This window comes from Drosophila novamexicana, unplaced genomic scaffold (assembly GCF_003285875.2).
Source record: "Drosophila novamexicana strain 15010-1031.04,08,12 unplaced genomic scaffold, DnovRS2.1 tig00000462-arrow-pilon, whole genome shotgun sequence".
In the NCBI taxonomy this organism is placed as follows: Eukaryota; Metazoa; Arthropoda; class Insecta; order Diptera; family Drosophilidae; genus Drosophila; species Drosophila novamexicana.
Genome location: NW_020824806.1, coordinates 3,803,368 through 3,819,873, shown reverse-complemented (window position 1 = coordinate 3,819,873; position 16,506 = coordinate 3,803,368). Strand labels below are relative to the sequence as shown.

Below are 16,506 nucleotides of genomic sequence, written 5' to 3'. Positions count from 1 at the left end.
AATCTGAACACCGATATTTTAGTCGAAATGCATGTCCAAATCTTATCCTATGATTCGTATATAGACATGGGTCAAAATTTACCACCCCCATAACTCGGCCAAATCTCATCCGATTTTCATGAAGTTTGTCTTTTTCTTCATGTTTTTCCCTCTAGATTAATCTGGCATTCAAATCTCGACACCGATTTTTTGGTCGAAATTCATGTCCAAATCTTACCCCTAGATTCGTATCTAGACATGGGTCAAAATTTACCACCCCATAACTCGGTCAAATCTCATCCGATTTCCACGAAGTTTGGCTTTTTCTTCATGTTTTTCCCTCTAGATTAATCTGGCATTCAAATCTGAACACCGATTTTTTAGTCGAAATTCGTGTCCAAATCTTACTCCAAGATTCGTATATAGACATGGGTCAAAATTTACCACCCCCATAACTCGGCCAAATCTCATCCGATTTTCACGAAGTTTGGCGTTTTCTTCATGGGTTTCCCTCTAGATTAATCTGGCATTCAAATCTGAACACTGATTTTTTAGTCGAAATTCATGTCCAAATCTTATCCCATGATTCGTATATAGACATGGGTCAAAAATTACCACCCCCATAACTCGGTCAAATCTCATCCGATTTTCATGAAGTTTGGCTTTTACTTCATGTTTTTCCCTCTAGATTAATCTGGCATTCAAATCTGAACACCGATTTTTTAGTCGAAATTCATGTCCAAATCTTACTCCAAGATTCGTATATAGACATGGGTCAAAATTTACCACCCCCATAACTCGGTCAAATCTCATCCGATTTTCATGAAGTTTAGCTTTTTCTTCATGTTTTTCCCTCTAGATTAATCTGGCATTCAAATCTGAACACCGATTTTTTAGTCGAAATTCATGTCCAAATCTTACTCCAAGATTCGTATATAGACATGGGTCAAAATTTACCACCCCCATAACTCGGCCAAATCTCATCCGATTTTCACGAAGTTTGGCGTTTTCTTCATGGGTTTCCCTCTAGATTAATCTGGCATTCAAATCTGAACACTGATTTTTTAGTCGAAATGCATGTCCAAATCTTACCCCAAGATTCGTATATAGACATGGGTCAAAATTTACCACCCCCATAACTCGGTCAAATCTCATCCGATTTCCATGAAGTTTGGCGTTTTCTTCATGTTTTTCCCTCTAGATTAATCTGGCATTCAAATCTGAACACCGATTTTTTTTGTCGAAATTCATGTCCAAATCTTACCCCAAGATTCGTATATAGACATGGGTCAAAATGTACCACCCCCATAACTCGGCCAAATCTCATCCGATTTCCACGAAGTTTGGCGTTTTCTTCATGTTTTTCCCTCTAGATTAATCTGGCATTCAAATCTGAACACCGATTTTTTAGACGAAATGCATGTCCAAGTCTTACCCCAAGATTCGTATATAGACATGGGTCAAAATTTACTACCCCCATAACTCGGTCAAATCTCATCCGATTTTCATGAGGTTTGGCTTTTTCTTCATGTTTTTCCCTCTAGTTTAATCTGGCATTCAAATCTGAACACCGATTTTTTGGTCGAAATTCATGTCCAAATCTTACCCCAAGATTCGTATATAGACATGGGTCAAAATGTACCACCCCCATAACTCGGCCAAATCTCATCCGATTTCCACGAAGTTTGGCGTTTTCTTCATGTTTTTCCCTCTAGATTAATCTGGCATTCTAATCTGAACACCGATATTTTAGTCGAAATGCATGTCCAAATCTTACCCCAAGATTCGTATATAGACATGGGTCAAAATTTACCACCCCCATAACTCGGCCAAATCTCATCCGATTTTCATGAAGTTTGGCGTTTTCTTCATGTTTTTCCCTCTAGATTAATCTGGCATTCAAATCTGAACACCGATTTTTTAGTCGAAATTCATGTCCAAATCTTACCCCAAGATTCGTATATAGATATGGGTAAAAATTACCACCCCCATAGCGCGGTCATATCTCATCCGATTTCCACGAAGTTTCGCGTTTTCTTCATGTTTTTCCCTCTAGATTAATCTGGCATGCAAATCTGAACACCGATTTTTTAGTCGAAATTCATGTCCAAATCTTATCCCATGATTCGTATATAGACATGGGTCAAAAATTACCACCCCCATAACTCGGTCAAATCTCATCCGATTTTCATGAAGTTTGGCTTTTTCTTCATGTTTTTCCCTCTAGATTAATCTGGCATTCAAATCTGAACACCGATTTTTTAGTCGAAATTCATGTCCAAATCGTATCCCAAGATTCGTATATAGACATGGGTCAAAAATTACCACCCCCATAACTCGGCCAAATCTCATCCGATTTTCATGAAGTTTGTCTTTTTCTTCATGTTTTTCCCTCTAGATTAATCTGGCATTCAAATCTGAACACCGATTTTTTAGTCGAAATTCATGTCCAAATCGTATCCCAAGATTCGTATATAGACATGGGTCAAAATTTACTACCCCCATAACTCGGTCAAATCTCATCCGATTTTCATGAGGTTTGGCTTTTTCTTCATGTTTTTCCCTCTAGTTTAATCTGGCATTCAAATCTGAACACCGATTTTTTGGTCGAAATTCATGTCCAAATCTTACCCCAAGATTCGTATCTAGACATGGGTCAAAATTTACCACCCCATAACTCGGTCAAATCTCATCCGATTTCCACGAAGTTTGGCTTTTTCTTCATGTTTTTCCCTCTAGTTTAATCTGGCATTGAAATCTGAACACCGATTTTTTAGTCGAAATTCATGTCCAAATCTTACCCCAAGATTCGTATCTAGACATGGGTCAAAATTTACCACCCCATAACTCGGTCAAATCTCATCCGATTTCCACGAAGTGTGGCTTTTTCTTCATGTTTTTCCCTCTAGATTAATCTGGCATTCAGATCTGAACACCGATTTTTTGGTCGAAATTCATGTCCAAATCTTACCCCAAGATTCGTATATAGACATGGGTCAAAATTTACCACCCCCATAACTCTGTCAAATCTCATCCGATTTTCATGAAGTTTGTCTTTTTCTTCACGTTTTTCCCTCTAGATTAATCTGGCATTCAAATCTCGACACCGATTTTTGGTCGAAATTCATGACCAAATCTTACCCCAAGATTCGTATCTAGACATGGGTCAAAATTTACCACCCCATAACTCGGTCAAATCTCATCCGATTTACACGAAGTTTGGCTTTTTCTTCATGGTTTTCCCTCTAGATTACTCTGGCATTCAAATCTGAACACCGATTTTTTTTGTCGAAATTCATGTCCAAATCTTACCCCAAGATTCGTATATAGACATGGGTTAAAATGTACCACCCCCATAACTCGGCCAAATCTCATCCGATTTCCACGAAGTTTGGCGTTTTCTTCATGTTTTTCCCTCTAGATTAATCTGGCATTCAAATCTGAACACCGATTTTTTAGTCGAAATTCATGTCCAAATCTTATCCTATGATTCGTATATAGACATGGGTCAAAAATTACCACCCCCATAACTCGGTCAAATCTCATCCGATTTCCACGAAGTTTGGCGTTTTCTTCATGTTTTTCCCTCTAGATTAATCTGGCATTCAAATCTGAACACCGATTTTTTAGTCGAAATTCATGTCCAAATCTTATCCCATGATTCGTATATAGACATGGGTCAAAAATTACTACCCCCATAACTCGGTCAAATCTCATCCGATTTTCATGAAGTTTGGCTTTTTCTTCATGGGTTTCCCTCTAGATTAATCTGGCATTCAAATCTGAACACCGATTTTTTAGTCGAAGTGCATGTCCAAATCTTACCCCAAGATTCGTATATAGACATGGGTCAAAATTTACCACCCCCATAACTCGGTCAAATCTCATCCGATTTTCATGAAGTTTGGCTTTTTCTTCATGGGTTTCCCTCTAGATTAATCTGGCATTCAAATCTGAACACCGATTTTTTAGTCGAAATTCATGTCCAAATCTTACTCCAAGATTCGTATATAGACATGGGTCAAAATTTACCACCCCCATAACTCGGTCAAATCTCATCCGATTTCCACGAAGTTTGGCGTTTTCTTCATGTTTTTCCCTCTAGATTAATCTGGCATTCAAATCTGAACACCGATTTTTTAGTCGAAAATCATGTCCAAATCTTATCCTATGATTCGTATATAGACATGGGTCAAAAATTACCACCCCCATAACTCGGTCAAATCTCATCCGATTTCCACGAAGTTTGGCGTTTTCTTCATGTTTTTCCCTCTAGATTAATCTGGCATTCAAATCTGAACACCGATTTTTAAGTCGAAATGCATGTCCAAATCTTACCCCAAGATTCGTATATAGACATGGGTCAAAATTTACCACCTCCATAACTCGGTCAAATCTCATCCGATTTTCATGACTCTAGCTAAAAGTGCTGCACAACTTTAAAGTAAGCCCAACTCTAATTACAAGTGTTGAACAACTTTAACTGGCACCAAAGAAAGCCCAGCCCTAGCAACGAGTGTTAAGGAAGAAATTTAAAAAAAAAAAAAACATCTAAAATATTTTAATCTACAAAAATGTATTGTCTAATAACTCATGGAAAAAATACTTAAATAGAAATTATAAAAAGCAAATATTTAAATATCGAACAAAATACAAATGTAAATGGAATTTTATGCTGTAATATCTAGTCAAGCATTTAGGCAGAAAAATTTCATTTTAGCACACATTTTTCTCGGCGAAATCTTGAAAATTTCAATTTAATTTTGTATACACATTGGAATTCAAAGCTGTGCTCTGATTTAATGTACGTGTTTGATGACCAGCCGAGTAAAAGGCATTGTTTAGATATTTTGCAAGCTTATTTAAGCTCCCGCATATTTTCCATATTGCCCAATTTGAAATGTATATTTTTGATTAGCCTGATTATTATCTAGAATGAAATAGCCATAAATATATTGTTGTCACGTTCGTTTTTAACTGCTCGAAGTCAATTGCATGGAGAAGAGGGTGGGAACTTCTTTGTGCTTTGCCAAGGCGACTTTTTAAATAAGTAAATAAAAATGAGCACAAGTTAATGACTTATTGAAATCAATCATAGCACAGGGTAAGTGTTAGTCGAGCCTGCTTTTGTATGAGAATATTTGCCAATTTTTGTTTCAGCTATTCTTTTATTTTATTTTCGTGTGCCATAAGCTTGACATCTGAAGTTACGTCTGGGTTGGCCTGCTTATTGGATATGCAATGGGAAAATGAAATAATATATTTTCTTTGCCTTGGCTGCTGCGAGCTTAACTTTGCCACAATATTTTGAAAAACGAATCAGCAATACAAAAGTGAACAAAGCAGGGCCGCAAGGGAGAGCAGCTGAGGCAGAGGCAGATGTAAGGCAGCAAGGGAAAGCCCATGTCGAGCCACAAATATGTGTGTGTGGGCAGGGGTCGGCCCCAACCCATTCGCGTGGGCGTAAAAGTGCTGTAAAATACATGTAAATATATATATATATATTTATATATATATACATGTAAATAAGTATGGAAATTGGCAAGAGCGAAGCCAGAAAGCGACACCCGCTCATTAAATATACAACGAATGAAATGTCAACGTGAAAATTAATTAACTCAATTGCGCAGCTTTGACTTTCGCTGCAAGCCGTGGAAGTTGGGTGGTTTGGGCGGGTTGGAGTGGTTGACTTGGAGCGTACTCTGCGGTCGCGTTTGGCGTTCGCAGGCGAAATTCAGGCTCATATTTCAATCAAAAACGGCGACAGCTGCGTGCCAGCAGCATAAGCTGCAACATAATTTTGGCAAGAGTCCATCAACGGCTGTCGCTGCCTCGCCTGGCTGAGGCGGCGTGTTGCTGCCACAGCGGAAGCCGCAGCATCAGCCTCATCAATATTTACAAGCGGCGTGCCGCAAATTTTGGCACACCCAAAACGGAGGCCTGTTTATGAGCTAAGGGAGCGTGGGCGTGGGCGTGGGCGTCAACGTGGGCGAGAAAAGGCACAAAGTTAATTGCTAAATGACAAAATCATACAAAGGGGCGTGGTGTCAATGGGGGCACACGAGAAAAAAGCCAAACAGACAGAGAGAGCGAGTGATAGAGAAAGAGATAGCGAGATAGACACTCGACAGAAGGCACAACTGTAGCCACTTTAGCTTTTTGGGGGGTCGGCAGTTGCCCCAAGATTAATGTGCGGCAATTAAACGTTTAAGTGTTGATTAATGTGACTTTGCCATATTTAAGCCCAAACAAAGGGGGCGCCGGGCAGGCGGCCAGCTGGCTGTCAATCAGAGAAAGTAACCAAAAAAAAAATTGGAGGCGAAGCGAAACTGGGCTGAGAAAAAGAAAATATGCAAAATGTTGTTTTGGCCTAATTCGGGTCACTGGCATAACCATAAATTCCAGGGGCTAGGTGCAGGCAGAGCAGAACTCAAATTGAAAGACATTCGCATTTATCATCTTTACGGTTTAACTGCCAAAGTGCTCTGAAGGGATAACCAGCCAAGTGTAAACCAGAACAGAACAGAATAGAGCAGAGCAGAGCGAAGCAAACAAGCTAAAAAAAAAACATGCTGCTGCTGCTCCTCCACGGCATTGCCAAAGTCAAACAATGTTGGGCGTCTTACTATTTTTTTTTTGTTATCCCCGTGTTCCATCTCGCACAAGCTCTGTCTGTGTTTATCTTGACAGCGCCACGCCCCCTAAAAAGGGATGGCAACAAGGTGAAGCATAAACTATGAACGTCAAATAAAACGCACGCCGGATAAGGCGCGCAGCAATTAAATGTATGAAATATGGCCATTGGCAACACACAAAGTCAAAAATCCGCAAGCTGCCAGCTAAGAACACAAACCTATATCTTTAACTTTAAACAAGATGCTTGCACTCTACTCAGAGCAACAACAACAACTATGTCCAACTGGGGAGAGTTTTGCTGACAGAAATATTTGTTCAAGTGGCAAGAGAAAATGCCTGCGTCCAAAATGCTGGCAAAACAAATGGCCAGCAAGGATTATGACAGCATTTCGGTTGATTTTCAAATGAAATTTTAATGAATGAAAACAGCCAGAAAACTTTAGCTGCACACAAACACAGACAAACAATCAGTCGAGAAATAAATAAGACAAACCAAAAATGCGGCACTTGTCGTGCGTCAACAAACTCTTGGAGAAATCTTGCAAAGGCCGCGCCCGAACTGCGCCCGAGCTGCGCTGCCCTCAAAGCCGATCCGAGCTGCTCAAAACTGTCTGCCAAGTGCTGCAGCAGCAACAACAACTAAATAACCACAAAAAGCAGCTGGTTTTGCACTAAGAGCTGCGCACAGTATGCTGTTCAGATTTGCGCTTAAATATTTATCAACTTCGAACAGCAGCCACGACGAGCGGCAGAGTTTGAACACAAATATGAAGACAAGCTTTTAAATACTCTACCAAAATACTCTTTAAAATCTTAAATGCCACTTAGATGTGTTTAGCTAGTCAAACTATAGGCGATTGTTGTTTACATGTTTACCTAAGCTGGCTTTTGATTTTAATACAAAGAGAAAATCATACACAATATTTGTTCTACCTACATTTTCTTGAATTGAATCTTAATACTGAGGGAAATCGTTTGAGCCAATTAATAATTGTAAGAGGAAAACTGAAATATACTAGGTACACAGTTTGGAACAAAGACAAGCTTAATAAGTAAGTGGTTATATCAAGTATCTCCCGTTTCTATCATTAGCATACTTTGCTAGCGAGTCTTAATTTGCCAGCCCTTGTTGCCAGTCCGAAGCTTTAACCACTTGAGAATTATAAGTAACGGACAGAAGACAAAGCTAGCACAAAAATCTTTTATTATAAGCCTAATAGGGAAAGAACTCTGAACTGAACTTAAAAAGGTAGTTAATTAGAAATGCAACTAAACCAATGTAAATAAATGAATAACACAGAAAATCAATAAATAAGAACAAGAGTGCCCTAATCGGGAGTGACCGACTGGGGTATACACTGAACTTGGCAAAATCTATTAAATGAAAGATGCTTGATTTGTAAATACTATTCTAGAAGCTACATGTCAAATTTGAGGACTCTAGATCCTAAAATCTAAGAGGTTTGCTCAAAAGCATGATTTCGATATCGATTTTTATCGATTGCTTGCTTAACGAGGCAGGTTATCGATTATCGGAAACAAACTCGTACTGCGCGGCCACTAGTTATAGCTTTTACAAGTTCTGAGATCAACGCGTTCATACAGACGGACGGACAGATGAATGGACGGATTTGGGTAGATCGACTCGTCTGATGCTGATCAAGAATATATGTACTTTATGGAGTCGGAGATGCTTTTTTCTGCCTGTTACATACACAAATATTTTCCTTTTTTACCCATTCTCAATGGGTGCAGGGATCTAATATTTAAATAAGGGGAGTTTTTCTAAAATATATTTGAACATTCCAACAAACGTTCTTTACGAGATGTCCGAGATATAGAGTCCCAAGCCTCCAGAAATATTAATTATATAGCTAATGGCATTTACGAGTTTTCATCCTGTCCAGCTGCTCCCTGAGCATTATCTCCACCAAAGCGTGACATAGCATACAAAAAACTCAAAGTACCCACAGCAAGTGTATTGCAAAATGTTCGAATTTAAGCATTATTTGTATTTTATTAGTTATTCGAGAGTCGGAGAGCGGCAGCAATAAAATGGAACAAATGAAACAACAGGAAGGACAGCGGAAAATGCAGGCATATAATAATTATTTACACGCCGCAAAATTCAGCAAATTAGTTGATGCAAACATCCTTCTGATAAAAATGCCCACTGCGTGTTGCCTGATTAATTGACATGGTGGCACGGACAGCGGACAGTGGCGGGGGGCAAAGGGCATGCTACGGGGTTGCACAATGGCATGATGACTTTAATTAAATTTTCTTAGCCGGCAACAATCCTTTTATGGCGCCATTTTGCAGGCAGACGACTTACAAGCTGACGTGTGTGTGTTGGTGTGCGTGAGTGTGTGTCTTAGTGTGTGTGTCGGTGTGCGTATGTTGGTGTGCGTGTGTTGGTGTGCGTGTGTTGGTGTGTGTGTGTTGGTGTGTGTGTGTTGGTGTGTGTGTGTCTGTGCTAATGAAAATCAAACGTTGCAGCGCGTTCAACTGTCTCAGCGGCTAAGCAAAATGAATGGGAGCAGACTCTGCTGCTGCGACCTCCAAGCGGCAGCATCTTGTGATTTATTATTAAACACGAATATGAATTTCTCAGAGCAGCGGGTGCTAGGCATTAAACAACAACAATAACAAGGACAACAACAACAACAACAACCAGAACAAAGGGCATACACAATACGCGCTGAATCCTGGCTCGGAACCTGTGGCATTTTGATGCGCATTTTTATGATTAATTAAAATTTATGTGTGGCAGGCAGCAGCGGCACCCATAACAATAATTATATTTGCCTATGTGGCGACCTATGTTTGGCAGCGACCAATTAAGTGCGAGCCAAAGATTGAGTGCTGTCAGGCCCACAGCTAATTGTGGCAACAAACTATGCCCTTAACTCTGCGCAGAGCAAAAAAGAAAAAAAAAACAAAATATGAAAGAAACAGCGAGCGCAACGCATTTTATATTTATTAAAGCAATAAAATAAAGTACAGCCACGCCCACTGCGCTACGCCTGCAACAGTTTGCCCAGATAACGTGTCCTGGCAGCAACAGCAGCAGCAGAGAAATATCGCCATGTCATAGCCGTCATGCAGGTCGCTCCCAAAGGACTCAACTCACGTTACATAAATTAAGCTGTGTGTGCGAGTGTGTGTGTGTGTGTGTGTGTGTAAATTGGTGTTGTTGTTGGCAACATTTTGGACTATGCCTACGCCTTGTGTTAACTGCTTGCCCTCGGCTAGTCCCTGCGCATGGATTTGGGGGCATATGTAACAAGGACGTCGCAATAAATTTAAAATTAACCCTTTTAGTTGACCTTAGCCCCACACACAATACGGCTGCTGGTCCAATCTATTTAAGCCACGCGCCACGAGAACCTCAAATAGTTGTCAACTAGTTCAGACAGACGGGAAAATTTCATTTCATTTGCATGTGGCAGGCATCTATTCAAATGTCAAGTTATCTATTTTGTGTAGCATACATTTGGGCGCCACGTCAAACGTGAAAAGAATGTGCCTGAGCCGAGGGAAATGACAAATGCTTGCGCTTGACTTGGCCGCGTTATGCAAATCCTATTTATTATGTTAAACATTCATAACGATAAACAATAAACGGATTATTATTGACAAATTATAATATATAAGCCTGGACATGGGGCAAACAGTCCAAGTATGTTAAAAGACCTTTCGCCTATGCCAAATTCTAAAGAAACACTTTCTCCTCCTGCTAAATCATGCTTATCGCGAATATATATATGTGTGTGCCTTAACTATATTTACAAGTTTAATACACCCTTAATCAACTATTCATATAAAAATAGGGTATAAAATAGCCGCAAGGTTAAAGCAAACAGTCAGAGAAATGAATTTTTATATATAAAACAGCAACAAAATAAATAAAATGTGCAGCTGCAATCGGCAATTGTCTGATTGTTTGTGAAAAACAAACATGGTTAAGCATTTAATTTATATTTATTTAGCTTTTAAGTCGTCACTTTAAGAGTTAAGCCCAGCTGCATTAAAGTTAATTAAGTAAAGTGTTGATATAATTAATTTAATAAAAATATGAATGCTTTTCGACTTCATTTAAATTAAATGGGCTGCCACTCATTGTCCCAAGATGACGTGGCCAAAATAAATGCCATTGAAAGCCAGCTTGGGCCAGAACTAAGTAATCATGGCTCGAACAAAGACAACAACAAAAATAGGAAAATGCCAATACACACACACACACACACACACACACACACGCATACAGGCAGTAACACAACCACAATGGCATGCTGGCCGAAATGCTGTTGCGAGAGGCGGCAATTGGCAAGCCGAGTCGGTAAGCGGCAGTGGAGGGGAGGGGCAGGGCGCGGGGCATATGGCAATGGACACAAAGTTCAAGTGGCCAAGTCAAGACAATTCGAAAAATGCTTTTAAAAGGAAATCAGTAAAGGAATTTCGCTTATGGCCAACTGATTGTGCCAATGGCAGCAGAGTGAGCGGCAGCGCAATTTGAGCCAAGGACTGCGACTGCGACTTAGACGCAAGTCAGACAGAGAAAGCGAAAGCGTGAGAGTGAGATAGAGATAGAGAGAGTGAGAGAGGGGCAGAGAGTTGTAGCTAAAAGCTGGATGCTTGGAAAATTGAATTGTTTTAGATTTTGTTCCCATTTTCCGGCGTTTTCGCTTTCGCTGCGCCAAACAAATAAATCAAATTGGATTTTCTTCTGCACTTAATTTCGTCTAGGAAATTGCACAAAATGGCAAAAACTCAATAAAAGAAAATCGTAATCAAAAGCAGCCGAATACAATCAAAAGCTTAGGCACAACTAAGTAGGCTGTTGACTGGATTCAACACGCTCACATTTGCCAACCGAAATTATTTTTGATTAACAATTTGTTTCACGTCAAGAATTTAACGATTTTCAATGTCTTTTCCAAATTTGCTGCAAGGCGTCAATCAAGGCATCGGGGATATAGCTTGGCGACAAAGCCTTAACGGCGTCGTCCAGCATATGGAAAATCTGAAGAGCTGCTGTTTCTTCTTCGATTTGAAATTGGGCTGCAAGCTAATTGCCCTGTTCGAAGCTCTCTCCGGTCTATGGCAGATATATCATGGCTACAAGGAACTATATGTCCACAAGGATCGTCTATTAGCGCCCGAGTGGATTGATACGAAAGTAGCTCAGCACAGTGCACAGTTCAAGTTTTTCCTGGCCCTCGTTGGGTTTTTCAGCGCCCAACTACTTTTGGCGGGCGTCATCTTTGTGAGTATTAAATAGCCAAATACTCTTTCTAAATAGGCTCTAATGTTTACACTGTCTGTAGGAGCGCAAGATGTGCGTCTTGCTTTGGATTTATGTGACAGCCTTGTGCACACTGATTTGCATGTTTTACACACTGGTCATCGACTGCATACCCGAGCTTTTGCTATTCGATGTATTTTCAGCAGGTTAGTCAAACTACACACAATACCCTTTCCGAACCCATTTACACCTTAGTATGGCGCTTGAGTTTCAGAAAAGCTTCTTAATTTTTTTGCATAGCTCAAAACAACGTATATTTAGATGAGTTGTCTATCATTTGAAAAATGCAAAGGTCTTGTAAAAGCCTTTACTAATGCGACTATTTAAATTGTTTTACAACACTGCCTAGCAGAAAATGGCAACGTTTCACAACACTATGCGCAAACTAACAGGCAAACACAACGCTGAATAACACAATTCCACATAAAAATGAGATAACGTACGAGCCATGTATCATTTCGCCACTAAATGTAATATATTTCAGGTCTTGAGGCATATTTCATTGTGACTGCCCTGGCATACTATATGCAGATGCGACGAGTCGAACACACAGACGACGATTTCGAAGTGCTCTTTACGGCTAGCGAGGTATAGAGAGCACAGTTTACATAATAATTGTATAGTTTGCATTTTAATAAGACAAATAAATTGAATAAAAAAGATTCATTGATGCAGTTTCTCAAGCATTTCTTACTACGCTAGCGTTCAAGATATGTAAAAACTAATTAGGCTAAAGCTTGTATATATATGTAAATGTTTATTTGTACTATCATGCCATAATTCCGACCACTACAACCAATTTTTGAGCTATTTAAATTATTATTGTGATTTTAAGTTTTTTGCTCTAATATGTACAAATGCAATGTCATTGTTTTAATAAATTGTACTAGTTAAACATGCTGTTGTGATTATTGTATTTCAAATATTATTTCGCATTTAATTGTATTCGATTACAACAATGAAAACTCACGGAAATTGGAAATCGTTATCAAAATGTGAACAATTGCATTTTTGCTAATCTTTTTATTACTCAAAAATTGATTGCACTGGCAAATTTAGACAGAAAATGAAAATAATAAATAAAACTGAATGAAAATATGTTTAAATTGTATCTTCGCTGTGACGAAGCTTGAATACTCTTTCCAAAAACTGTTTATCATTTAAATCAAATTTTATTAAACTGTCAATGGAATTATGTAAATAAGATTTTAGAAGCCTCTTTAAGAAATATATTTAAAAATTTGGAAAAAATTGTTTGTTTTTTTGAGTGTAGCCCTGTGGAAGGAGCATATATTGCATAGAAATGAAGCAAATGTAAACCAATTGATAATTGCATCTAGATATACGAATTTCTTACTTTTGCGTACGATTTTTTTGGAGGCTCTCGCGTGGCTGTTGCCGTGGGCGTGCCGCGTTTATTAGTGCGATTCTTTTTGAGTACGATAACGCGCATGATGCACTGTTTGTTTTTAGTTTAGTTTAGTAGCTACTGCTGGTTGTGGATGTGTGGACAAGATTCGATGGGAATTAGTTCGTTAGCACGACGTGTAACAACAACAATTATTATTATTATTATTATCAAATTTGCAATGTTCGTATGCGAGTCCGTCAAATGATTTGCCGTTTATGAACGGAGTTGCACATTCGTTAGACACGTAATATGATAAATGCAATGCGAGCCTTTTATTAGTAGTTGCTTGTTTTTTTTTTTTTACATATTATAATTAAGTTAACTACTTTCTATAGATTATAGCAAAGTGGATTAGTTTGGTATTTACAGTTGAGTGGCGAGAGCAAGTAGTAGCATTGTTTGGTTTCAATTTCTATTTATAGTTGAGTAGGTGGCACTAGGATATGTATTTAGTAGGTGGGCTGGGTGAAAGTGTGTTCGAGATAAATGTATTTCTATATAGCTATTGCTATTGCTATTTGCTGCTAAGAATTTTGTACAAGCTTGTGTGTGTGTGTGTGTGTGTGTGTGTGTGGGTGTTTGCTTATTCTCGTCTCGACTTGTGTTAACTATTTTTAGTATGCACTAATTACGAAATTACTGAAAAGCAAGCAAAACGTATCGAAGAAAACTGACAGAGTGTGCTACACAGTAAATTATTATGATTGTATAAATTAATTAAATTCTTAAATTCATTTCATATTGCATTTTGATTTGCATAGACGCAGCAAATACGTTTTGGCGCACGGTGCGTATGCGTGTTATTTGTTAAATTTAGTTTCTTAAAGAAAGCTTAGAAATTCTTATTTTACAATATGCTGCCTACGCGTAGTTATTTAATTTTTGTTATCGTTTTTGTTGTTGTTGATCAACGACATTTGTTATGCTTTACTTACGGTCAAGTCAAGATTTATATAGAGTTTTTGTTTTCTTTTAGTTTTGAGTTAGATTTTGAGTAAACGCCTCAAGGGAAGTGAACACAAAAGCCTGCCTGTCCTGCGCTCTAAAATGTATATTGTCTGTGGTCTGAGGATAACAAGGTTTGTTGTTGTTATTATTTTGGTTGTTGTTGTTGTTGGGACAACGCCTTAGACTAAAACAAATGCCAGCGCATTTCTCATGGGTAATTCGCAGACGTGTGCCCGAGTTGTATTTTTTTGGCCAGCCAATCAAAGGCCAATTCTCAGACGCGACGCTTTCGATTTGTCGTACGGATGCGGATGCGGATCACTCAGCAGCTAGTGGCAGCAACAACAAGCGTGTGGCGCGACGCGCGTTATCAGCAACGTTCAGATGCAGGCACGTGACTGACTTGCTGCGAGGCTTGCACGTTGCTTTTATAAACAGCATACGAGGCAGCAGCAGCAGCAGAGGCAGCGCGACGACAACGACAACGATCTGGCAACGCTGCGCATGCACATGTTCTACGAAGGCGCGCTCTCACTCTCTTACTACTCCCACTCTCTCGCTCTCTCGTGGGGTTTGCCGAATCGAACAGCTGTTTTTGAATGGACCTCAAGTTGTACGCCTTGCGCTTCTGCCAGCAACAACAAACATACAAACAATTCGCCCGCCTGCCTTAGCTTAGGGTTAACATGAACAGTGGCACCCAAAAAAATGCTCACACACACACATACACACACTGGGTATATCTTGTAGTTGTAGACCAAAACAAGTCAAGCACGTGCGGTTGACATCGTTTATTGTCGTTTAGTTCGTATTTAAGTTTTGTGGTGCTCGTCACAGGCCGTCGTCACACACACTGACTAAACGCTAGCTCCTCTACCGCAGAACTAAACGAAGGACGAACACTTCCGGAGTTATGCTCCGTGCAGCATTTAGGGAATTTGAACATATTTTGGGCACATGCGCAGTGAACCGGGGTTCCAACTAAACTGAATGTCAAAACTAACACAGCTGTTTGACCTACATACCGAGTGCATGTGTACTTTAAAGTATGCACGCACTTGTATTCAGCACTGTTAGCTGTTGAGAGAAACTAAGGCACACTCCAGAAACAAAATCTTTTAAAAAACCAATAAGGATTTGACAGTTGTAATAAATATTTAACAGCTGTAAAAGCTCTTCCGCATCAACAGGTGCTAAGACCAAAAAGCTGCCACAAAAAGCTGCACTGCAAGTTCAACACATTTGCCAAGCTTTACGCTTGGGTTTGTGTATCGGCTAATTTCAGTTTATTCACCATACATAAAACTCACCTGTGCACGTATGGCAGCGAGGTGTATTTGCTTGGCGCGCAAATCAAATTTCTTCATGGACAAATCCTCCTGCAGCTCGTTAACCTTGTTGTACAGTTGACCCTCAATGCCGCGTGTTTGTGTGCGATTCAGTGCATCAATGGAGTCCTGCACACACACACACATAAAAATTTATACACATATAAATAAACTGAAGAAACATATGTATGTGGCGTAGACTTGTAGCACACACCTGCAGCTGACGTATTTGCAATTCCAATTCAATTGCCTCACGCTTAAGCGACTCCAGTGCGGAGCGCTGCGACAGCGTCGAGTGCCGGTCAAAGACGAGCTCGTTGCGCAAAATGGGTGTCATCTCCTGTGTAAGAGTCGTGTGTCAGTGTATAACGATAATGTATAATTTGTGTGTGTGTGTGTGTGTGTGTGTATGTGTGTGCTTACTTTATAGTCACCCGTCTCCTCGACCAGCTCGCCCGGCTGCTGTGCTTGTGGTGGGGCGAAGACGCGTTTGGGCACCTTCTGTGCCTGCGATGGCTGCGCCAGCAAACGCACAAAATTCACCAGATCCTGTTGCGGTGACACGGCGCTACACTGGCTGGCCAGGCAGCCGTAGCGCTTCGCCTGCTCCGCGGCCTATGTGTGTATATATATGGAAATAAAAACAAACAGCATTTAATAGTCATGAGCATTTGCTGGCGCAAGTGTTTGATGTCCGCGCGCGCACGCACCGAACATTATATAAATTACCTGCGCAATTTGCGCACCTCGCAATTATGAGCAATTATTATAATGGTGATGATGAAATTGTATTTGAGGACGAGTGCTAATTGTAACTCAGATTCCAGTCATGGAAAATGTGTGAGGTTTTTGCAACAACCACCTGCTGCACACAACCATTGCCATTGCAATATGCA

At 39.8% G+C, this 16,506-nt stretch overlaps 2 protein-coding genes across 3 annotated transcripts in view; one reads left to right on the top strand and one right to left on the bottom strand.

The window, feature by feature from the left end:
* The window catches only part of LOC115760491, an 82,404-nt gene that overhangs the window by 49,342 nt on the left and 16,556 nt on the right, over positions 1 to 16,506 (bottom strand). Inside the window, 3 exon segments of the mRNA XM_030701842.1 lie at positions 15,593 to 15,739; positions 15,825 to 15,950; positions 16,034 to 16,225. Of these exon segments, the coding sequence (XP_030557702.1) occupies positions 15,593 to 15,739; positions 15,825 to 15,950; positions 16,034 to 16,225 (465 nt within the window).
* On the top strand, positions 11,476 to 12,567 carry LOC115760490. 2 transcript variants are annotated; one of them, XM_030701839.1, is made up of 3 exons: positions 11,480 to 11,884; positions 11,946 to 12,069; positions 12,408 to 12,567. In XM_030701839.1, the coding sequence occupies exons 1-3, from the start codon at positions 11,546 to 11,548 to the stop codon at positions 12,515 to 12,517; spliced, it is 573 nt and encodes a 190-aa protein (XP_030557699.1). In that variant the 5' UTR covers positions 11,480 to 11,545; the 3' UTR covers positions 12,518 to 12,567. The 2 variants fall into 2 exon arrangements, with proteins under 2 accessions (XP_030557701.1, XP_030557699.1); XM_030701841.1 differs by lacking the exon at positions 11,946 to 12,069 and having other exon boundaries at positions 11,476 to 11,884; positions 12,408 to 12,474.